This window comes from Chenopodium album, chromosome 26 (assembly GCF_948465745.1).
Source record: "Chenopodium album chromosome 26, dcCheAlbu1.1, whole genome shotgun sequence".
NCBI classification, from domain to species: domain Eukaryota; kingdom Viridiplantae; phylum Streptophyta; class Magnoliopsida; order Caryophyllales; family Amaranthaceae; genus Chenopodium; species Chenopodium album.
In genome coordinates, this window is record NC_137859.1 from 33,459,705 (window position 1) to 33,483,333 (window position 23,629).

General features: G+C 34.0%; 2 protein-coding genes across 3 annotated transcripts; both read right to left on the minus strand.

The window, feature by feature from the left end:
* Positions 1-647: 647 nt before the first annotated feature.
* Positions 648-12,145, minus strand: LOC145618368 (CAAX prenyl protease 2-like). Its single transcript, XM_081673138.1, has 8 exons — positions 11,839-12,145; positions 8,596-8,655; positions 8,241-8,447; positions 4,396-4,507; positions 3,927-3,998; positions 2,971-3,033; positions 1,300-1,377; positions 648-938 (listed from the first exon to the last, which is right to left on the minus strand). The coding sequence occupies exons 1-8, from the start codon at positions 12,064-12,066 to the stop codon at positions 802-804; spliced, it is 957 nt and encodes a 318-aa protein (XP_081529264.1). The 5' UTR covers positions 12,067-12,145; the 3' UTR covers positions 648-801.
* A 1,865-nt stretch (positions 12,146-14,010) lies between these two features.
* LOC145617191 (ethylene receptor-like) lies at positions 14,011-21,726 on the minus strand. 2 transcript variants are annotated; one of them, XM_081671877.1, is made up of 7 exons: positions 21,589-21,726; positions 19,831-20,781; positions 17,972-18,340; positions 17,465-17,731; positions 17,220-17,347; positions 16,460-16,657; positions 14,011-14,558 (listed from the first exon to the last, which is right to left on the minus strand). In XM_081671877.1, exons 2-7 carry the CDS (start codon positions 20,734-20,736, stop codon positions 14,201-14,203), a joined length of 2,226 nt encoding a protein of 741 aa, XP_081528003.1. In that variant the 5' UTR covers positions 20,737-20,781; positions 21,589-21,726; the 3' UTR covers positions 14,011-14,200. The 2 variants fall into 2 exon arrangements, with proteins under 2 accessions (XP_081528003.1, XP_081528002.1); XM_081671876.1 differs by having other exon boundaries at positions 21,585-21,724.
* Positions 21,727-23,629: the final 1,903 nt, after the last annotated feature.

A 23,629-nucleotide genomic window follows, 5' to 3' on the forward strand; every position in this document is an offset into this window, starting at 1 on the left:
GATTGAAGTTGATGTACTAGGAGAATTAGAAAACACCAGAATCGCAGATGCACAGTTGGGAATTTCCCTAACATAAGACTATGGGGTGGTTAATCATTTGAAAATAGCAAAGACATTGGGCTTTCTAAAAACAAGCAAAATTTGGCACACACAAATAAAAACAGGTGGTATGATCTGGTTAAAATTTCTTAGATCGATGATTTTGTACGAGTGATAACTTATTTGTTCGAAATTATATTATCTGAACTTCTCTGAACTAACCTTCAAACTTCAAGGAATGCAAAGAAAGCTTCACCTAAGTTTTCAAACAAATTAATGATCGAACAATAACATCTAAAGGCACACAGCTTTAAAAAAAGATTGTAATAGAGGTGTCTAATAGCCCAGTCCCCCTTCTCTAGAACACCCAAGATTTGTTAAGCTAAGTGGCTAGACATTCAACGAGTTTTGGCATTAAATGTTAGGCAAACATAAAATGGAAAAGGTCGTTCAAACATATAATCTACCCCATCTTCTGCCTCGACAACTACATGCCTTCTACAACTTAAGGGGAATATCTAATCCAGATATAGACATTTTGTCTGTATAAATAGTCGCATTGTTAGAGTAATTTAAGTAATATTGTGATGACAAAATTTAAACGGAGAGAACAAAATGAAGGCACTTGAGGGAGGCCAATTTCCAGTACTGAAGTGGCATTCAGAAGAGTGAGCAAGTTAATGATCTATGAACATGAAAACAAGAATAATCTTGCTTCCAAGAATTAAGTTACAACAAAATTACCAAATTCCATACGGGGTTCTAGCTCCAACTACAATATCCATGCCAACAACGGCAATTATCTGTCCTATTATTGTACAGAGCTGGACTAGTCAAGGGGAATAGGAGACGAACAAAAGCTATAGTCCCGGAAATGAAAGCCAAACTTACTACTACCCCTGAAAAGAAACAAAAAAAATCCCAATTAGGTTTGATTTGAGACAGAAGCTTTAACAAGTTCTTGGAAAATGTTGATGGCAAATGTGACACTATCTGAGGGCAAGAAATATTAAGACACCTACTTCACCCTCCCCTTTAGTAGAAACAAAAGAGGCTAAGGAGTCAAATTTTAGTTGTAATTTGGACTCGAATGGGCGACACTGCTAAACAATTAAAACCAGCAAGTTATTGAAGAATATCCTTTGGACCTAACATACAATATACTCTAAAAGATTGAGGTATATATCCCTAATATCAAGAAGAAAAATATCAAAGTTGCAAAAATCAATTACTGAAGTGATGATAATTTAGACTGCATACCTTTCCTTCTAGCATATACTGCAGGCAGTCCCATGTAATTACAGACAATATGTGCAACTAATGGAGCACTTAGATGACCTGTCAAAAAGAATTAATCATGCAACAAAAGCAAGTTAAAAAAACCTTAAGAAAACAACATATTTGAATGAAAGGTTACTAGATGAGTATTCAAATACTCCAGCTTACAGGAAACACAAATGTAAATATGCAAAACCATAATGAACATCACAGGATACCTATCTGATCAAGAAAATTGTTGTATAATACTACAGCATTGCAGCTAGATGACACAAAATCAGTATATCAAGCATTCAATCAGGTGAAATTCGTCGTACATGTTTGCCAAACTTATATTACAGACTTACAGTAACCAACTAACCATGCATGATGCAGGTCTGAGATCTTAGTAACATGAAATTAATTAAAGCCATTACAGCATATTATTTCAATATATCTACTGATTAAGAAAAAAACTTGTACTGGTACATGGTCCTCCGTTTCCTTCAAATTGTGACACTGACTATTACATAGAAAAGAGTTGTGTTCCATATTGGATGAAGATATGAGCTGGCTTAAGTATTGTTTTTGGCAGTAGGGCTTAATTAATTGTTATCAATGAATAATAACAAAATACATTAATATCCATCACATAATAGTCTATCTAGATTTTGCGAAATAAAAACTTATATTATTTCAAGAAAATCGTATACAGTAAACCATCAACGTCTCATCTTCCATGCCCCTTGCATACAAATTTGACTTAAATTTATCTCTTTCACATAATCAACTCCATCATCTTATAGTTTCCAAAGGTAAGGTGGTCTTACTTTCTGTGTCTCTCCTCCATGGAATTAAAAAGCGGCCGTTCCGTTCTATAACGGCCGCTTTGTAATGGGTTTGGGACTTACCGTTCCGCAAAAAGCCGTTATATAACGGCGCATTGAAGATCACACCCAACTCGCCGCGACGGCCATTACGTAACGGTATAACGGCGTTATATAACCGTTTTATAATTGTAGCGTCCGTTAAATATAGAAACTCGATCCATATTCAGCCTAATTTTCAGATCTAAGGACTTATAAATGGTAAAATAAATTTATAAATGCCATATCTCATATATTGGGCTGTATATAAAGTAGTTTTGGCAATAATATTGTATAAATAAATAGAAATGAATTTAAAAGCTCAAAAAAAGACTTATGTGAAGTTTTTGAAAAAAATCACGCCGCAAAATCCACGATCCGTTCTATTTGGCCGTTACAAGCCGCTTCCGCGACAACGCGTCCGTTTCCGCGAACGCGACCGCGACCGCGATTTTTTTCTATGCTCTCCTCTCCAATCTATGGTCAGGTCTCTATTTTCGCCCTTTACTTTTGAATGAATTAATAAGCATTTGCTCTACTATTTTAGAAGACAATTTATCGTATTTACAATAGAGTTGTAAGTTGTTTCCCCTAAAACTTTGTTTAAGGTGATAATATGATAGCCATAAAATAGACTAATAGAGAAAGAGCAATAGATAGTGAAATGTTCTATTTTATTAATTGATATTTAGCACTAACCGAATATTTAAGAATGTTCTGTAAATGAAATTTCAAGCAACAAAGTTAAAACAAGAACTAAGAGGCATACTAAATTTCATCATGAAAACACAAAGTAGCCATAGCATACCTGTTCTAATGAAAAGGAATGAAGCATAAGAGCCAAAAATCATTGTATATGCAAGCTGGGTACCTGAAATCCAGTCACAATCAGACATAAGTTCTATTCAAGTTCACAGATATAGCAAGTTCCCAATGCATCAAAGACAAACACTGAGACAATACTATTGCATGATTCCAAGTCACTTGATTAAATCTAAAATTCTTATTATTGCAAAAGCAAATACCCCAAAGTTCAGAGGATCATGTCTTCGACTAGTTCACCTAAGTACAATTCCTGATTGATACTACTGGAGCCTCCCTCTTTCTTGAGTTTATTATTTGTAATTACTAATGATAGTGTAACAAATGGACTCATGGAGTTACTTAATACACAAGTCAACAGAATCTGTTAAAAACATTATTTTTTTGATACAATAGAGATATTCATTAAATGCAGCGAAAAAAAAAGTATACAAGTATAGGACAAGGGGTCCCCCATAAGACATTAATGGGAATAAAATATACTGTTCCAATCACACAACTTATCATTAAGGAGAACACTGGAAAAAATCACAAAGTACGTAGTAAAAGACATTTTGCACAACTGACAATAGATTCACAACGAAATGTCAGAAACACCAAAAACAGCTCTATCTCTGCTTCCTTATAAACAAGTGATAAGAACACTGAAAAGGCAGCAAGCAAAAAAACAAAAGTCCATGGAAAATAAATATTGAAAGGTAAGGCATGAAGAGGAGCATGCTCGTATCAATGTATTGCATACAGGGACAGTGGAATTTTTTGTGATAAAAGCACATCAAATTCATAATAAAGTCGGCCCTTTTAGTAGAAGGCTTCTTCTGGTAACATCCACAATAGACTCAAAAGTATTACAGCTTGAGCTTTATTATGGATGCTGTCAGCTTTCACCCTTTTGTCAGCTTTTTAAAGGATGTATATCAATGGTGTTTAAGATGTACGTACCGACAGCTATGGAGGTTTTCATAAGGCTATGATTCTTCCGAAAATAGAATTCCAAGAGATGGTTCAAGTGTGCTGAGACACAAAAAAAAAAAAAAAAAAAAAAATGATGATAGATGAGACCCAGAGACTTAGATAAGATATCTGGTTGTTCAATAGATTAAATATAATAGCCTCCAAAAAGAGAAAAAAAAACAGCAGAAGCATTGCTAGAAGAAACAAATTGATAGATTACACTCGAGTATTTCAGAAAAAATTTACCACTAACAGAGTACGGACTAGCAAAATGCAAAATAAGAGAGAGAGATAAAAACAGGATGCAATATTCTGCTATGGCTTCTGAAATATACTTTGTAATATTCAAGTGTCATCTCTAGAAGATCTCTATTATATACAATGTATATTATATATAAGCCTAAACTAACCTTTAAATTTATAACCTATTTTAAAATACAATTTAAACTCTACTTACCCAAGCTGAAGAACAAAGGGCACAGTAGAAGCACAGCTTGCACCTTAAATCCTCCACACAGAAGCAAAGGTATCATACAAGCCCTGAACACCAATTCTTCGGTAATTGGCGCCTATTAAGTAACATCACAGACTGTATATGTGAGACTCATAATCAGTCACATAATCAAGATATGAGGTACATATGACAAGTACTTTCATTGGATGGTGCAAGTATAGCAGCAACTTAAGAAAGATGTGATATAGTCATTGGGAAGTGCAACATATTCATGGAAAGTATAACACTTCACCAATTCCATACATGAATGCATAATTACATCACAATAGAATTCAAGAAAAGCTACAGCAAACTCATATATGACTATTAGATACTTCAGTAAAAATGGCAAGTAAAAGACATGAACTGGAAAGCATCAATCTGGATTTTAGACTTTAAACTAGACAGAATCTCTGCTGGCGTACAGATATCGCAAAAAATAGACAAGTTATGGATTTCATCTGGTATGTTAAGAAGTCTGTGGACAGAATAAAGGTCCACAGAAGTATTGTCTTTATTAACTGGAAATTGGCCAAATTGCATGTAATACAAAAAAAAGTTCTCTGGAGTTGCTTAGAACAAGAATACTCTGATTGTGTATAGCTGAGCTACAGCCTATAAAGGATATGTAAGAGGAAGTTGAGCTAGAGTGCAATCAACAATACTGAAGGGGTCCCCCTCATGTATTAGACATTAATTTGAGGTAGCAATGAGCTCATCTTCTAAACAAAGGCCGGGGACAAAACAACACGAAATATGTGGAAAGATGTACAAAGCCATGTGGAAAAAGAAACAGACTCAATTCCTTTTTTGATTTCTCATTTTCATTGAAATAATCAAATATGTCACTCAAGCTTGTCAGGATCGGGATCCATTGGATCGGTGAGAGGAGTAGGATCGGATCGTAAAATCGTAAGATCCTATGAAATTGATAAAAGGAGTAATAAAAAGGTTGCTACATAACTAGATAACATTTTTAAAGCCATAAAAATGCTAAAATTTATAGTTTTAGAAGTTGGATAGTAATTTTCTTAGCTTTGAGAAAAGTTTAAGTGCTTTAGACCCATTTTAAAAAGTAAAAAGTACGATCCTGACCGATCCTATCCGATTCTGACTGATCCTACACAATTTTGTCCGATCCTGTACAATCCAATAATAATTTAAGTGAAAAACGGGATCGTCCGATCCCACACAATTCTGTACGATCCTACACAATCCTGACGGATCCTACACTATCCTGACTGATCCTACACCTTGCACCTTAATTCTACAGCTTGCACTAATTTATGAGAGAATTAGAGGAGCTTTCTTCTATGAGCAAGGATCTAGCTCTACAATTAGCTACACAGGAGCCAGGAGGATACAAGGGTTCTCACAGAGGATACTTTTGGGTCCTTTCTTGTAATTCTTTTCATTGTTGCTTGACACAACCCCCAAAGGTATCAAGCATTTTTCCATTTATTGACTCAAATAAACAATACAAGAGGGGGGCTGAATTGTATTGTAAGGAACTTAGGAAATTTTTTTGTGGAATTAAAAATAAAACTCAAGGAACTCAAAGTAACAAGAGAGATTTTAGCGTGGAAAACTTCTTAGCCCTAATCACAAACTAGTACGAATAACTTATGAGTTTGCTTAACGGTGTGTTTGGATTGAAAAAAATGGAGGGAAAAGAAGAGAAGGGAAATGGAGAGATGGGCTATCTCTCATTTGGTTAACAAATGAGGAAGGAAGGGAAATGGAGGGGAGAGAAAGGGAGGGATTAAATTATAGAAAATTAATCCTTCCAACCATGGAGAGATTTGGAAGGAAAACTTACCATTCTTCCTTCCCTTCCCTTCCTTCCTCTTCTCCTCCCTCCCCTTCTTTTCCTTCCCCTATCTTTATCCAAACACACTGTAAGTCATCATGAAAACTAAGAGGTATATTGACATAAGTTGAAGTCAAGTAGAATTGGTCTTTGTGTTTATTAGTTTTATTTTCCTTATTAAATGGATATTTATTTGAGATTATATTTGGTTAAAATATCTTTTATGTAATATCTTAGGAAAAGATTTTATTGAGAAATAAAATATTTATCTTATATGGATAATGTGAGTTAAGGATAATATCTTTTGAAAACGTGTGTTTTACTTGGTAAAATTCAGTTGAGAAAAGTGTGGGAATTGCAAAATGTTTTTGAGAAAATTAAGGAATGTGGCGTGCACTTGTAGTTGCAGCCTATAAGTTAATGTGTGCTCCTAAAGTTAAGGGAAATGTTATTAGTGAAACTGAATAAACGGTGTAAGTGGATGTTGCTTGAGTACTATAAATAGGACGTTTTTCTTGTTGGAAAAACACACTTGAGCATTATGAGCATTCTAATTTTCTAAGAGAGTTATTCCACTTGAGTCTAAAGTGTCCTTGTGCTAGATTCTAAAGTAATATTGAGTTGTAATTTGGGGTTAGGGCATGAGTGAACTCTAAAGAGAGAGGTTTAGAGTGAAGCTGAGATAAAGAGAGTATAACGGATTAAGGGATCATTTGTTGGGTGCTTAAGTTTGTTGAGGAGCTTGAGCTTGAGTCTTAGGTCGTAATAGGTTGTTTCCCCTATTATAATAATTAAAAGTTGAGTTTAAAATCCCAAGTGGGTCGTGGTTTTTCTTTTTTATTAGGACCAAGAAGTTATCCATGCTAAAATCTCTCTTATAATTTGAGTTCTTTAAGTTTTACTTTTAATTTCCCATTTCTTACAATTAATTCACCCCCTCTTGTATTGTTTATCCGAGTCAACCTGATTTAAGAGGGAAAACTATTCCAATCTTAGAAATTAGGTAGCTTAACATGTTTGACTTTTATCATAGTGACAGATTGACAGTTTTGGTGCATTATTAAACAAAAACTACTTCTTGTCACTTTCTTCATTTATTTATTATGTAACTAGCCTTCTGGCCGTGTAATCAGGTTGTTTATAGGTATACAATATAAATTTTAATTTTATAATTTATTTTCATTGGAAAATGAATAGTTTTACAAAGGAGAAGAAGGCGTGAAAATTGAATGTAGTTGTAGAAGATATTAAGTTGGGAGAAAGTGAACCAAACAGCATTCATACATGTATTGAATTAAAGCTAGTGTTTTTTTTAAAAAAAAATAAATAAATGAGAAACTAGATTAAAAAACGAAATGTTAAATGAGGTGACATGTGGCATTAGTGAAAAACAAAAATCTACACATGACATGATCGAATGATGGTTTATGTTTTTAAATACTAAGTACAGATGTAATTTCTTTTCATATTTGTTGCATTTCTAGGAAATATGATTTCTGGATTTCTGTTACATCTTGCAATTGCATGACAAAACCAAATAAGCTATAATCTTATCATGCATAAGTAAATAAAGATGGTTAAAGAAGCAAGGAAAAAGGCAGTGTAAATGCGTCCTTTTTTTATATTTTCAAATTGTGAGTAGATTCCGGGGATGCAAAAAAAATAAATAAATAAAAAGATGTAATATTGAATATATCAACAATTAAGGCATTTTTCTGTGACATATATTACCAATTAAAACATACATAGAGCACAAAAAGTTGACCATAGCTAGCTACTCAAAATATTAAAGCTTTCTCATACTTAAGAAAAATCAATTTGCAGTTTATAACCCAACATACAGAAAGTGAGAAAAACTTATTTATATGTCATCCACCAACTATCAATGTTTATATAAAGAGATTAAAGAAGACAAATTATGTTAAATCACAATGAAACATGACAGCGATAATCTAGACGTGAAAGTTCAACATACAGAAAAGAGCATGAAGAAACTGACCACAACAAGATTACGCCAAGCTCCAATGTTAGAAGCAACTGATATGAACCCACAATAAATCTTGTGAAGCAAATTATGTAAACAGTTGAGTGCAATGCCTTCACTCCTATCTTCGATCCATGAATCCAACAATAATACACACTTAAGGACCAGGGATCCCGCATAAACAAGAGAAGTCAGTGAAAGTGGAAAGATCACTGCATGCCACTGTTTCATACATAAAATTGCAATTCAGCAGGCAAAAATATCAGTCATCATCCGCAGAGCGTCAAATTTGAATATGTAACTGCATATGCCAGAATCCAGTTCTCCAAATAGAGATAAGGGTGGATACCAGCCACCCAAAGATACTTACAACATTCTCAGTTTGAATACCATAAAGGTTTAATACATATGTTATTTTCCAGCTCTTCACCTGCAATAAAATTGAGTAAAGAATAAAAGAGCAATACCAGACTGTCAATACTCATAACAATAAGAAAAAAGGCTATAAAAAGTGGACACGACAAGTTGACAATTGCATATAGTACCTCCGTTTCTTAGTATGTGCAACAAAGAAATATTTTATATCTCATAAATAATACCCTTTTGTTGCACATAATAAGAAACGGAGGTAGTACATATATACAAGTATAAAATGTGTGGCATAGTTGTGAAATCCAGTATAGTATATGTCATAGAGGCCATACAAATTACCTTAATTTTTCTTCACCATTCTGTTATAAAACACTTTAAAGTAAATTTTACCTATCAATGTGGGCATTGTAGGGATTTGAAAACACTAGAGTACAATTTAAATCTATGAACTTATGAGACACCAAAGTTTAAGTTAGTACGAAGTACAGGTTAGTGAAAATCACACAAATTAGTCTTTACTATTATACAATTAAGTACAACCCCAGACACGCATTTTGTAAAACTAATGAATGAAAAAAGATTGTCATGTTTTGCTACAAACTACAAAAAAACTAAATAGGCCAAAATCCATTCTTCGTTCAAGCCCTACAAGGTCTGAAATGCTTCAACTATGACCCTTGACACAACAGACTTAGGTCAGGTAGGTGTGGCATGTGAGAGTGTTTAGTTTATTTAAAAATATTGTAAGTTAAATATAATTCATTACCATGTTAATTTTGGAGCATTTGTACACTCATAATTTCATACAGTTGATTATTGGCTACTCATTGTCAGTGGGTATTTTACCACTATTTTGGAAGGTTTTTTTTTTCCTCACATTGAATATTGTATGTCATTTTTTTTTCTTGCATTTATTTTCATTTTAATTTCTCGATTTACTACATACCCATCATGCTCAATAACCTAACAATACTACACACCAATCAACCAATCAATCAACCAAAGCCTTAAAAATACTCCACAACCAAAATGACAAAAGAAAGAAGAACCGGTAGAACTAAAGAAATGAAGGCTCTTGTTGGTTTGATGAAGAACATATTTTATAGAAAATGATTTTGCATTGAAAACCCTTGTAAAAAGGATTTTCTAGTTTTATAGGGAGAAAGATGTTGAATATCAAAATATCACAAGTGTCAGCTCTAATCCTTTTAGTTCTAACAGTTAAGCCAGCATCATCAAATAATTCTTTGTACTTAACCACAACAAATTTTCTTACTTTTGCGCAGTTCAGCAACTCTAGGCAGGATGTCTAAATAAGACTCCTAAATCGAAAACTTTGATTATCTGTCACTTCATCTAACTGATTACTTGTGATCGTTTTCCCAAACAGCTACAGGCCATGATTCTCATTTTATATGCCCCAAGCATAAGAGACCAAGGGATGAAATTAAAAACAATATATTAAAAAAAATCTTAGAGTTGATTCTTGTTGTTTAACAAAACGCAATGGTGTCACAGAAATGGCATGACTAATTAATCTCTGGTGTTTCAAGAATCCCATATTTTGCAATTGGAATAGCTCGACACCATCTTTGAAGTTTGAGTTCATACTCTTGTAAAGATACCATCAAGATAAGATATAAATTATGTTTAGCACCACCAACACCATGCCCACTAAAGAGTTTAAGCAACACGGAACCTGAATGCTTCAAGACAGACTACAAAACTTGTTCCAAGACTACATAAACGCCAGTTTTGAGACACTACAATACAAATCACTATAGTAGCAATTGATGATAGCTAAAGTAAGATGTCCATTGTGTGTTCTGATAATAATCATTCTAATACGCGGTTAAAAAATAAATCATGAAAAAATTATTTCCAATAAAGCTACCTAGAAGTGCTCTGCTTATGCAAAACAACAAAAATAGGTCAGGTGTACAATTTTCTCACTAGCCCCACAAAGGCACAAAGCTTTTGAAGGAACCACAAGGAATACTCAGTTTCCAACTTTCAATTATGAGTATAATTATTCAATACAAGAGTGCCATTTGTTATACATGACACTACCTGGAAATTTGGAGTGCTTAGGATGCAACGAATACTTATTGATAACATGTAATTAATTATCGTTTAAAACTCATCCTTCCTATGTTCTTTCGATTACCCTACAATGTGAGATGAAAAGGTGTGGGTAACCTGCGCGTAACACAACAAACCTCCGAACAAATAACTTCAGAAAATTTCAAAATTCCTAGCATTTCGTACCTATCTATTACTGTCCAAAGATTCAAACTAAATCTCGTATGATATACTCCCTTGAGGCCTCTACTAAGCAAAGTACTTCAAAAGTCTGTATATTCAAATGTTTCAGTATTGAAGAATTCTTATCACCAATCTACTACCAGTTAGACCTTTAATACACTCAGCTGATCATTGATTACCACACATCAACCGCTTTTTCCTTCGTATTAGTTCCGGAGTCAAAGTTTTAGCAATTATATCTACATATAATCATATATACAAAACCAAAACCAATACTTAATCAACTCCTAATCACCTGATTTTAAGCAGTTTCTCAACACAATAAACACAAAAACAACATAAACTTTATTCGAAATAAGAGTTCAATCATATTAAAATCACAGTACAAAAAATCAAAGACAGTTTCAGAATCAAACTTACAGCAATAAATAATTATATCGTTGTATTGTGAACAACATCAACTTTATTCGAAATAACAGTTCAATCATTGATAAATCACAATACCACAAATCAAAGACAGTTTCAAATCAAACTTACAGCAATATATAATTATATCGTCGTATTGTGAACTACATCAACTTTATTCGAAGTAACAGTTCAATCATTGATAAATCAAAATACTACAAATCAAAGACAGTTTCAGAATCAAACTTACAACAATATATAATTCTATCGTTGTATTGTGAACAACATCAACTTTATTCGAAATAACAGTTCAATCATTGATAAATCACAATACTACAAATCAAAGACAATTTCAGAATCAAACTTACAGTAACAAATAATTCTATCGTTGTATTGTGATTTCAGTAAAAATCAAAATCAATCCAATTTTTAATCAGTTTAATCAATAAAAATCATATTTAATCCGCAGAAATCAGTTTCAATTCAACAAAATTAAGGTTAATTTTAAGCAGAATTTCAACACAAATTAGCATAAACATTTAAAACTGAATCAAAAAGAAAGAGAACATACAGGAAGTAGTAGAAAAGAGGAAATGAAGACACAGAGAAGAGAAGAAGCGGCAGCACAAACGAAGCGTCGAATCATGAATTGTTGGTAGGAAGTAGGAGGAGGAAGCCGGAAGATTAGCGTCGGAGCGTAGAGAATTGCGACGTAAAGCAAAGTCATGGCGACGCAAGCTGTAACTGCCGTTGATTTTGATATGGTCGCCATTGTTGATAGTTCTTCTCCGACCTCCATTGTTGTAGCTGAAGAAGAAGATGAAGATTAATTGATGGGAGTAGTATTTTGAATTTTCGGTAGTACAATGAATGAATGAATGAATGAATGAATTAGGGAATCTTTGATTGGGAGAGGACATACAGCGCCGCTTAATTGAGTCAAGCTTTACTGGTTGACTGAAAAAACGCTAAGAGCAGCTTCAATGGCAAGCTAATTATCAAATTAGTTTGTCGTGCCACATAAGCTTTAAAGCTAATTATGTTTGTAACTACTTTCATCCCCAATGACTAGCTATTAGCTTACTATTTAAATTACCAATTTATTATTTTTATCTTAATTACTAATTGACTTTTAACATTTTCTTTTTGGTAGGTTTTTTTCAAGCAAATTAGCTTAATTACATATTCTTGCTCCAATGGTCAAGCTTGTAGCTAGGGACTATTTAAAATTGCAAGCAATTCCCTAGCTACAATCATTGGAGTTGCTCTAATTAACTTAACTTCACATGTTGAGAGTCAAAGTTAGATGTGTCAATTTGGATAAATGGGTCGGGTTTATTGAGTCTAGTCGGGTTGGGTGCAATTCAAGTTTAAATCAAGCTAAATCATTGTGTCCAATTGTCAGGTTGGTTTCAGGTTGGTTGGGTCTGATTTTAACTTTTGTAGTCAAAGACACTAATATATGTATCTCTATAAGGTATCTCTATAATGTATGTATCTCTATAAAAGGTATTGTAGAATAATATTGGCACACCCTTTATTGATTTTGGCACACCTCTATGTGAAAAGAGCATAGAAAACTGTGCTCTCACACAGGGCCGGCTATTGGGCTGTGCAAACAGCCCAACAGCACAGGGCCTCACAGTATTTGGGGCCCCAAAATCTAAAATTTTGATAAAGTATAATTATTATTTAAGGAGCAAAAATAAAGGAACAATTAGTTGGTTAAGTTGGTAACATACACAAATAAATGAGGCTAGCTTTTTTATCGTAGTTTTTTAAGTCTTTATTTATTTCAGTTGGTTAAGTTTGTATCGTTTGATAATTTTCACTTATTTTCTTTATGTATGTATTAATTTTTAGTGGACATAATTTTTTTTACCACTTATTTAATATGAAAAAAATTGCAAAGTATTTGAGATAAGAAAAAGTAACAAGTAGAAATATAAATTTTATTAATAGCACAGGGCCCCCAAATAGTTTAGGACGGCTCTGCTCTCACATAGGGGTGTGCCAAAATCAATTAAGGGTGTGCCAAAATCATTTTCCACATTAATGATTATAAGTTACTTTAAGACATGTCATGTTCTGGTTTAACTTTTTGATGGTCAAGTTCCAATCCATTGGTTTATTTAAGGTCTTTAATCAACTTCAATAGGTACTTTTCCGTCATAATTGTTTCTTGATCGAATACATGAGCATGGATTAGATAATGGGCCACACAAGTTATGGCACTAATAACTTCCAATGTACTGTACTAAAGGATATCATCAAAAATTATTTGAAAGAATTTTTTAATTTTTTTTTCAATAATTTTCATCAAAGTTAGAATCATTTTCAAATATAATTGTGTAAAAGAGAAAAACTATAGAGAAAATAGGCCATACAACAAGGCCTAAGCTTCCCAATTCAGGCTTGGCTTGGTTGGGTGTATCTCCTCAGGAGCCAAGCTTTAACCGAGTCAAAAGCTCAGTGCCATTCGGCTTAGTTATAATCTTGACTCTAGGTTAAAAATTTCTGCACACAACAATATATTCAGGTAACTGTTACACTGTAATTACCAACTAGCAGCACCTTCGTCCAAAATAAATACTCCTAAAAAAATAAAATAAAAAAAACTTCAGCTCCTTGGGCAATCTTTAAGTAGAAACTTTGCAAGTACTATGTCAGTTTAGCATTGCTTGATAACTGCCTCTTCTGTAGTTTTGTACTATTCTCGACACTATGGTATGTACATAGAAAGAACACCTGGAACTGCTAGTCGGCATTGACATTGACACCGACACCTCCAGGCACCTGATTGATTACAAAGAAAAAATCGAAAAATGATACAAACAGGAGAGGAGAAATTTGGCATCACCGTCTAATCATGCCAAGTATCATCAATGTTTCTCCCGTCCATTACAACATTGATTCAGGTCTTCTACGACACACTACAGCGGCTCAAACACAGTCCGTCTTTCAAGGAGCTCAGATAGAACACTTCTCATTTTATCAACGGATATAGGTTTTAAGATGCAACCATCCATACCCACCCTGACACAATTTTCTCGGATCAACCTGTCCGTGCTCACAGTGAGTGCCACAATTAATGGTCTCTCATGACGCTTTGAGAACCTTTTTCTAATTTGAGCAGCAACATCAAACCCATCAAATCCAGGCATAGACAAATCAAGGAATATCACCCTGTATTCTCGGGACACAGCTGACAGACATTCCTCACTCGACGCTACAGTCGTAACATCACATCCAAGGTGCATCAGAAGCCCTTTTGTCACTGTTCTGCTAACCCTGCAGAAAATTCCCCAACTTATGCATTAGAGAGAAATCAATTGGTAATTAGTAGCATTTACTAGACTAATCAGGCACCAATCAGAGAACAGTTTCTATGGGAGAGCACAGCATGACACTTAGATGCAAAAATAAGGACAGCCAGAAATCCAATTAAAGAAAATCTGCTAATTATAAACTCAAGCAAGCAAGATTATTAGCCACAAAACGGTTCCTTTGATATGTCCCATTATGAATCTAAATATGAGAAAAGTGGACATGCACAACAAGTGATAGAGAGATCATTAAAGAGATACTTGCACAAAAGTATGTCCCATATAATGCACAAAAGTATGTCCCATTATATTGCTAAATATGAGCAAAGGGTTCTTGCAGAACTAGTGATAAATCTATTCAACAAATGAAGCTCATTACTTGCTTATGATTACTCAGTTTATTTGCATATGTGTAAGCTAAAGAGAAGCATGATTCTATATCCCTCACCTAAAAATCTCTTCCAGTTGCCAGAAAAAGTACAACATGAAGAACACCAATCTATGATATTTACTATATTCACATAGCAGCATCCTTCTGTAAAAGTCTTATTAAAACGGTAGAACGCTATAGACCTAGTGTACAATTAATCAGTGAATGAATTTATGCATTTGAAGCTTGATATCCAGACAGATCACAGCAGCAGAATCTAAGCTAATTTAATGCACATGCTAGCCTATGATGACCTGAAAAATAACAATAAGCGTCAGCTAAAGCTTCTTAAATGTATAAAAGAGAGGTTTTTTTAATCCTATGAGTACATACTTCCCTCACACAAGGATCCTTCAACCTAAGACTTGTAGACATTTATAAAAGATGACTCCTGACATACAAGGCAACCTCATAATTTCTCAAACTAAAATTCTCCTTTTAATATTAAACAAACAACTGCTAATGTTTTGTAATCCCACCCAGAAAACATAGTAACTTTTTTTCTGTTAAGATGTTTACTACATTTAGGATTAGTAAAGTCAACAATTACACAAAAAATAAATAAATAAAGGCTGTGAAGGTTTTAAAAGAGAAGATATGCTGCTAGGGTATAGGGTGTGTATGCACATGCGGGAAAACAAACATACACACAACTGATAGCTGTATTTGCCTTGTACATGAATTCCAAATAAGAGAAATTCTTCCACTTCAGGGCATGCTTGGATTGAAAGAGATTTATTTACTGGGGTAATAAAAGGCAAACTAAACACATTGAAAGTGAATATTGGGAAGGAGGAGATAATGATGGTGTTTCTGAGTAGTGATGGTGTGGTGAGATGTGAAGAAAGGGGAATTAATACCCTCATTTTGAGGGAAAAAGTTATACTAAGGGGAGGTTGGGTAAGTATGACCCTCCATTTCTCTCTTTTCCCCATGTCACAACTACTCTATTTCATTTGCAAACACTTGATCTAATACAACAACACCTTTAATCACTTGATGTTTTTCCTAGTTTGACTTTTATTACAACTTTAATTCATTGTTAATCCAAGCATGGCCTCATTGGTAGAGAGAGTAATTGAGAGATTTAATTCTCCAACATGCTCCTAGTAACCCTTTTATTATGATTTTCTACATTCGCTCTATCATAGGTTATTAAGCTTGCTTGTCATCGTCTGGGTTTATATCTCACATTGAGGATGATCTCAGTAGATCTTGTGTGTCAATTGTTTTTGCTTTCTACTATTATTTATCGAATTTACTTCCATTGTTATTGGTAGGCATATACCCTTCCCCGACAATGCTTTAAGCATAAAACCATAGAAGATTCAACCTTTAACTAATTTGAAAGTGCCCATGTAAATACCCTCATTCTCCAACCCCAACCCCCACAAAACAACAGAAAAATAGGGACTATCTACAATAGTACAACTTACCCATTTTCATCCATAATGAGAACTTTAAGGCCATTAAAGCTTGATTGAATGTGATTTGCCAATGGATTGGATGCAAAAGGGATCACGGCTCCATTTGATCGCTCAGGACTTCCAAGTTTAACTACAAAAATCGCTGTGCAACCCTTGCCAAGACCTTCACTTTCAATCCAGATGCTCCCTTCCATGAGACTTACAAACCTAATTTAACAATTACCCAATACATAACACATCAGTCACAAGTAACCTAATATAAATCAAACAGATTAGCCACGGTTGATATAATACAGCCCAAGAATTTGTTGGAAAAAGAATTGTGAGAAACTAGGAAATTGTGTGATTGCAAATAGTTTGGCATCAATGTCTAATAATTTATTACATCCTCCGTTTCATAGTGTTCTTAACATATTCAACTTTGTCCATTTCATAATGTTCTAACATATCTACTTTATGCCATTTTAAAAATAAAAAAATTAAAAAAAAACTTTTACTACCTTACCGCTCTTACCTCACAGTAATTACACCTTTCCAATCACTCTCTCCAACCTTATCCACCTATTTCTTACACCCACCCAACCTTTTGACACTATCTCTCTTACTGTATCCACCTTTTTCTTACAGCCACCAATATCTTTTTTATTTCTCTCTCCTTTGCCTATATTCTTGTGCAAACAATAAACGTTGAGAACATTATGTACAAGGTTGTAGAACTTTAAGATTGCCTAATGACATAGTCACTTCAACAAAAAAAAAGCCAAGTTACCGCTTGCAAATGGCGAGGCCCAGTCCACTACCACCAGAATTTCGATTTGCAGGTGTTTGAGATTGAGCAAATTTTGCGAAGAGCTTCGGAATATCTTGCGGATTGATTCCAGGTCCTGAATCCTTCACCTGAACTTGATGAAGTCAGTAGAGTCGAATAATTAAAGGCTGTAAAAAAATTATTATATATATATATATAAGGGATTTTTTTTTTTAAAAAAAAAATAAAAAGATAATGAAATTAACCTGCACTTGCAGATAGAAGTGATCATCTGTGGCTACTGGGATGAAATCAGGAGTCCGAGCATCTCTTAAGCATTCTGCTTTTGCAACTAGAGCAGTAACTGAGACACTTCCCTCTTTTGTAAACTTCACAGCATTACCAATAACATTCAATAGAACTTGCATTAGACGTTTTTCATCACCAACAGCAAACTCTGGAACATCCGGAGCCATAGTTGTTGTTATCAACAATTTTTTGACAGATGCTATGGGCTTGATTAAATTGAGAACCTGCATCAATAATCATGCATTTTAGAAAACTGAAAGCCATTTTTATGTAAAGTGCCTCAATATCACCACATAATTTGATACTGACAAATCAACTGAATATTAACAGGAACACTCAAAACTCAAATAAGATAAAGAGGAAGCAAAATTATGAAAGTGACATTTGAAAGTATTTTATGCACAATGGACTACATGCACTACAAGGGTAAAACAGAAAATGATGGGATAAACTGTTATTTTCACCTCTCTAAACATAGAATGGAGATTGAATACTCCATTATCAAGCTTAAGACTTCCATCTTCAAGCCTCGAAAGGTCCAAAACATCATTTATCAGGGTTGCGAGAAGATTACTGCTTTTTAAAATTGCTTCAACCATCAATCGTTGCTCAGGAATCAGCTCAGTTTCTTGCAACAAGGAGGAAAGCGCTATTATTGCATGCATAGGAGTCCGCATTTCATGATTCATAACAGCTAAAAAGTCGTTTCGAGCGCGGATGGCAGTCTCAGCTTCTCTGCGAGCCAAGTCAAGTGCAACGTTCTGCTCCAAAAGTTGTTGTTGAGCTCTCATTGATTCTTCCAAAATTGCCGCATGGGACAGAGCAACTGCTACCTATATCATTCAGAAAATGGGATACATGAATGAATGAATGAATAAAGGTCCACAAAAGTAGAAGAATTAATTGACTAATTATTGCTTTGTCAAAGAAAAAAGTGCAACATTCAACCACAATCAGTACAAGAGGAAAAGGGCAGATTAAAGAGAAACCACTTGAATCTTATGCTATCACTATTATATTGCAGCTGTTAAATGAGGAAGATGACATTAAAACAGAAGTTTACACAAAATTAAAAATTACTCCGTACTTATTTAAAGTTTTTAAAAAGATAGAAGTAATTTAAATTGATATGTGAGATCAACATACATGCATTCTCCTAAACTAAGGATGTTGATATGTAACCCAAACAATAGCTCTGCCTGAAATTCAAATTTTGTTTTTTTATATCTGAGACTCAATTAAACCCTCTCAAATAGTCAAATTCATCAGCTAATTTAGCTCAACAAGAAAATGGACCATGAACAAAAATGATGACTGCTAATTCTGATGTCAACCTTGAAGTTCACTACTAATACAGCTTTTCAAAACTGTCATGCCATCTATTTTCAAATTACTATTTTTTAACAGGTATCATATTAGCTCCATTTTTTTGCACAATTTACAGAAAAAACAATTACTCATCTATATGTTGGAAAAGAAAGAACATAACAGATAAAGACAGAAAAGGATGGAAAATAGACGTCAAAGTTTATAATTGAGAAGTTGCCCAAGTACTACGCAACTAAGTCAATACTTGACTGAAACCTAAGTTGATTGTAGCGGAGATTGACTAAATCAACTCTCTGTAATTTTGTATCAATACAAACCATGTTAGCACAAGCGATGTCAATCATAAAATGAGTTTTTAGCACTGTATACAATGGCATGTGAAATGAAATAACAACGCCTAACCAGTATGATAGAATTAACTTTCATGGATTATACATACGCCATCTATTTCATAAAATTGCCTATCTAGGTTGGCTCTAATTTGAGTTCACTTAACAAAATCATCAATATTCAACAGCAATACAAACCTTCAACCTCTCAAGGTGTTATCAATACAGCGGTGTCTACTAAAATATTCCGCAAATACTCAATATTATGCAGTTGTAACTAAAATTTGATGCTCCTAAATTATACAAGGTTGGGACAATGTGATTCCAAAAGAGTAAAGTATCTATGTGTTGTCCACTTTTAGAGTCAATTACAAAAATTGGGTTAATTTGAAAAACATGTATTGGGATACTAAATACAAAGTACATCTCAAAAGTGATAATTTATGAATGATATATGCTTATACAAACTGAAGTATATCTTATAGGCTTGTACCTATGTGATTTCACTAACAAGGATATTTTTATCAATAATTTGTTATCATGTGCTAGTTAAAATAAGCTTGAAAGGCATCACACGGAAGGCCAACTAGAAAGCACAGCAGGTAAACTAAACATTTAGCATATACAAGGATCCAACATGATACAATAGCTTGGTGCAAACGAACCTGATCTGCAACAACTTCAACAAGCTCCAATTCATGAACATGCCATTGCCTAGCACTGTCTGAAGGAAGCATCAAAACCATCAACGCATACCGTTTTGTTGATAGCTCTGGCCAATCATTAATTTGGAAGTTTGATAGATGAAGAAGGGGCACTCGCACAGCAACCACCTCTCCAGGCATGTACTTCCCTGAGACAGGCCGGATTCTAGCCACAGGACAGTTTGGTGATATTTTCACTGCACGATTGGTGCTAAATACTTGATTGATTACAGGAAGCTGAATGGGCACAGTAAATCCAACAGGATTTTGTTGGCGGAGTGTATAAGCTAACTGAAGCTCCAATCCAGTACGCGTTGGCATCCACAAAGCACACTCTTCAAGAGCCAAAGTCCTACCTAGTTCCACAAGAGTGGTTTTAAGAATTGTATGCCGGTCAAGAGTACTTCTAATCTCATGAGTTAGCATCCTAACATGCCTGCCTGTTTCTTCTTGGGTACGGATGAGGCCCATCTCTCTATCAAGTTCTGCAGCCTTATTTTTTAAAAACAATTCCCTAGTTTTTACACTTAATAAATCCGGAATAATATGCACAAGCATCAGTGCAGTTGCACACGAGACAACAGCGGTTAAAACCTTTGAAGTGGTCATAACTACTTCAACTGTTTTTGTATGTATTCTAAAAGTCCATAAGTTAATTAGATGTGTTGCGCCACAAAGCACTATAAAAGCACCAAACTGGACAAGCACCCATCTATAAGGGAAGACAGCAGATTTTTTAACAAAGTAAATCAGCTCCAATGGGATTGAAAAATATGCAAGGGCTATGAAAAAATCTGATATATACTGATACTTCATCAACAAATCATCAGGAGGCCATTGTGGTTCAATACAATTGCACGACTCCATCTAGAACAAATTACACCAGTTCAATCAACTGCTGCTTCCTAATGCCTGTCAAAATACACAAATACATCAAAGAATCAACTTCCATCCGAAAATGTTAATAAGAACTTAGCTCAGCAACCGATAGACACACACCCAAATCAGTAATACACTAATACATAAACAGTATGGAAAAATGTCATCATATGATTACTACAAAACTCAATTTTAGCTTAACAAAACCCAACTGACAGTACCTTCAATTCGAACAATGGATTAATTTCACATATCACTAACAATCCAGTATAAAGATAAGTAAAATTAGCACTTATACTTACATGAGTAGCTAAAGCTTAATCAACCAGTTGCACCATTCAAGCACATTTGCATCAATTACAAATTCACTCACTTAATCCAAACTACTCAACTTCTTTATTTTTTCTTCCCAAGATAATACTAGCAATGATCATCAACCCCACATAAAGCTATTGGAATTTAATTGTCGTGTTACTAGTTCAATTTATACTATTTCGACGATTATTAATAAAAAAAACTCAACATCACTAGTTCAAATTACATTATCACGGCGACAACTAATCCAAAAATTCTACGTTACTAGTTCAAATTACACTATCACATCGACAACTAATTCCGAATCGATGGAGTAATAAATACTCCATACCCAATTAAAATCTCAATCAATTATTCACCAAATACTTAAAAAATCGAACACCCAACAATCAATACCAGATTATTACAAAAACCGTACTAAAAAATAGCACAAAACAATCAAAATCAAATCTTTTAAACATAAAAATTGAAAAGATCAGATGAAAAAAAAATTAAGTTAAAATCAAAGACAGTCAACTTACCCACCAAAAATTAATCTTCAAAAATTTGAAAAGGGAAACACGATCATGAGAGAGAAAGTTAGAGAGTAGTTAGACCCCCAAGTATAAATTTTCACAAGAAAGGAAGAAAATTTTTGTTATTTTTTTTTTTTTTTTTTTTTTTGTTTTTGGTTTTTATTACAAAAAGCGGTGGAACTGAGATAAAATAACGCAGCTGTGATGGTGACATTTGTCACTGTCCGTTGAACCTGGTGTAAAAGAGGGAATGTGGGGGCCACATATCTAGAGGACTAGACTAGAGCTACGGAGTACTTGAGAAGATTTAGGTCACAGACAGAATTTGTACTGTTTAAGCAAGTGCTCCAATTATCAGGATACTGTACATATTGTTGTTGCACCTAAGGGGTTTTTTTTTTTTTTTTTTTAAATATTTATTTATTTTTTTAATTTGGTTAATTATTTTTTCAATTTTCTATGTTGAAATTTGGGCCAATTAAATGTCATTACTACTTTATTAGATTACTAGTCTCTTATCCATTTTGTAAGATTTTGATTAAATAAGGCTAAATTACCTTAGATCAAGCTAAGTTAGATTATAGGAAAGAAAAACACCTTTCAGTTAGTGGCGGAGTCACAATAGAACATGAAAAGAAAAACGAAATTTTATTTATAAAAAAATTGTTTACACTTGTGGGATGTAGTTTGTAGTCTATAACTATGTTCATCTATTGCATATGTCATCCGTGACAATATTTTAACGTGTTTTGTTACCATCGGCCTATATTAGGGTTTGAAAGATAGAAATTTTGAATTATGACCAACATTTGTTCAAAATCTATATTAATATGCTATTTTGGATTATTGTGATGTATAAATCTTATTTTAATTTTTAAAGTGTTGGTAAGGACTATCTAAGTTTTATTTACCGCTAATAGGTCTAATAAGCTTTGATAAATTTAGATAAAATAAGATTAGATAAGTAAAAATCAAATGAATTGTAAAAAATCTGGTAGTCCAATCGTTAATGGAGGTTACTATCGCTTCCTCTTCTTATTTTGTATCATTAAGAAAGGTAAAGCTATGAATCTATGATTGTTAATTAAGGATTAAACGAATCCAATTGTTAGTGGATAGTCAAATATGCTGCAGATTAGTTAACCAATTATGGGGTTGAATTTCAGATTTAATGGGTGATGTTTGAGGTAGTCTTGAATGACCCTTGTGTAAATAAATATTATTTTAATGTGTAGCATTGGCTAGGATGGTGTTGGTGCCTTGGTGGTGGCGCTGTGGCGGTAGCGGCTTCATGTTTATGACCGCTGTTTTAGTTTTTTGCACAATTTGTGACTCTGTGTAAACTTGAACGCAAACATTATTCACTAGGTACATCGTCATACAAGCCCTTTTATGCTAAGTCTTTGACAGCAAGAGTTATAATACTTCGTATATTATAGAATCATACAAATGTAAGCAAAATAATGTTAGATTGGATTTGGCGTAACTGCTGAAAAACAATATTTAACGAATAACTAATATGGTGTTTGAAATTAGGACAAATTAGGCAGCCCTAAAACAAACCTCAAGAACTCAACTAACATTATTTCTGCTCCTGTGAGATTGGTTGAAACAGGTCTACTTACCCACTTCCCCTTCACTTTACACATTCTTTTAAATACCTGAACAAGTATCAGCTGCTCCTCTAAGTTAAAATGGATTCTAAATCTAAACACATTTCACATGATGAGAATAATGGAATACTAGAATGGGAAATTCAGGAGGATGAAGAGCTATTTGATATCGATTTAGAACTCGTCGACAACATTCCGCCACCCAATTACTATTGGGAGAACTACGTACTGTCAACAGGTAATGCACTGCTTGCCAATTGTCTGTTGCCTGTAACTCATCTCTCAACCGCAGTTCCTGTGAATTCAGGGGAGATTGATCACCATATTCTGTCAGTTTCAGTTTTGAGCTTGCCTGACGTGCAGACGCCTGGAAAATCTAAAGAGTTTCTCTCGTTACAGACATTGCAAAGCAAGGACTTGAGGTGGTTTTATTCACTT

Bases quoted from the DNA above. Each gene is read 5' to 3' on its own strand.
- LOC145617191 (XM_081671877.1), bottom strand. From the start codon at position 20,736: ATGGAGTCGTGCAATTGTATTGAACCACAATGGCCTCCTGATGATTTG. The intron at 17,732-17,971 runs GTGAAAATAACA...TTATTGATGCAG, and splicing joins TCCATTCTATGTTTAGAGAG to GTTCTCAATTTAATCAAGCC. The intron at 14,559-16,459 runs GTAAGTTGTACT...AATTTTCTGCAG, and splicing joins CTCATTATGGATGAAAATGG to GGTTAGCAGAACAGTGACAA.
- LOC145618368 (XM_081673138.1), bottom strand. From the start codon at position 12,066: ATGGAGGTCGGAGAAGAACTATCAACAATGGCGACCATATCAAAATCA. The intron at 8,448-8,595 runs GTAAGTATCTTT...TGTATGAAACAG, and splicing joins GTATTCAAACTGAGAATGTT to TGGCATGCAGTGATCTTTCC. The intron at 3,034-3,926 runs GTACGTACATCT...ACTGGATTTCAG, and splicing joins GAAAACCTCCATAGCTGTCG to GTACCCAGCTTGCATATACA.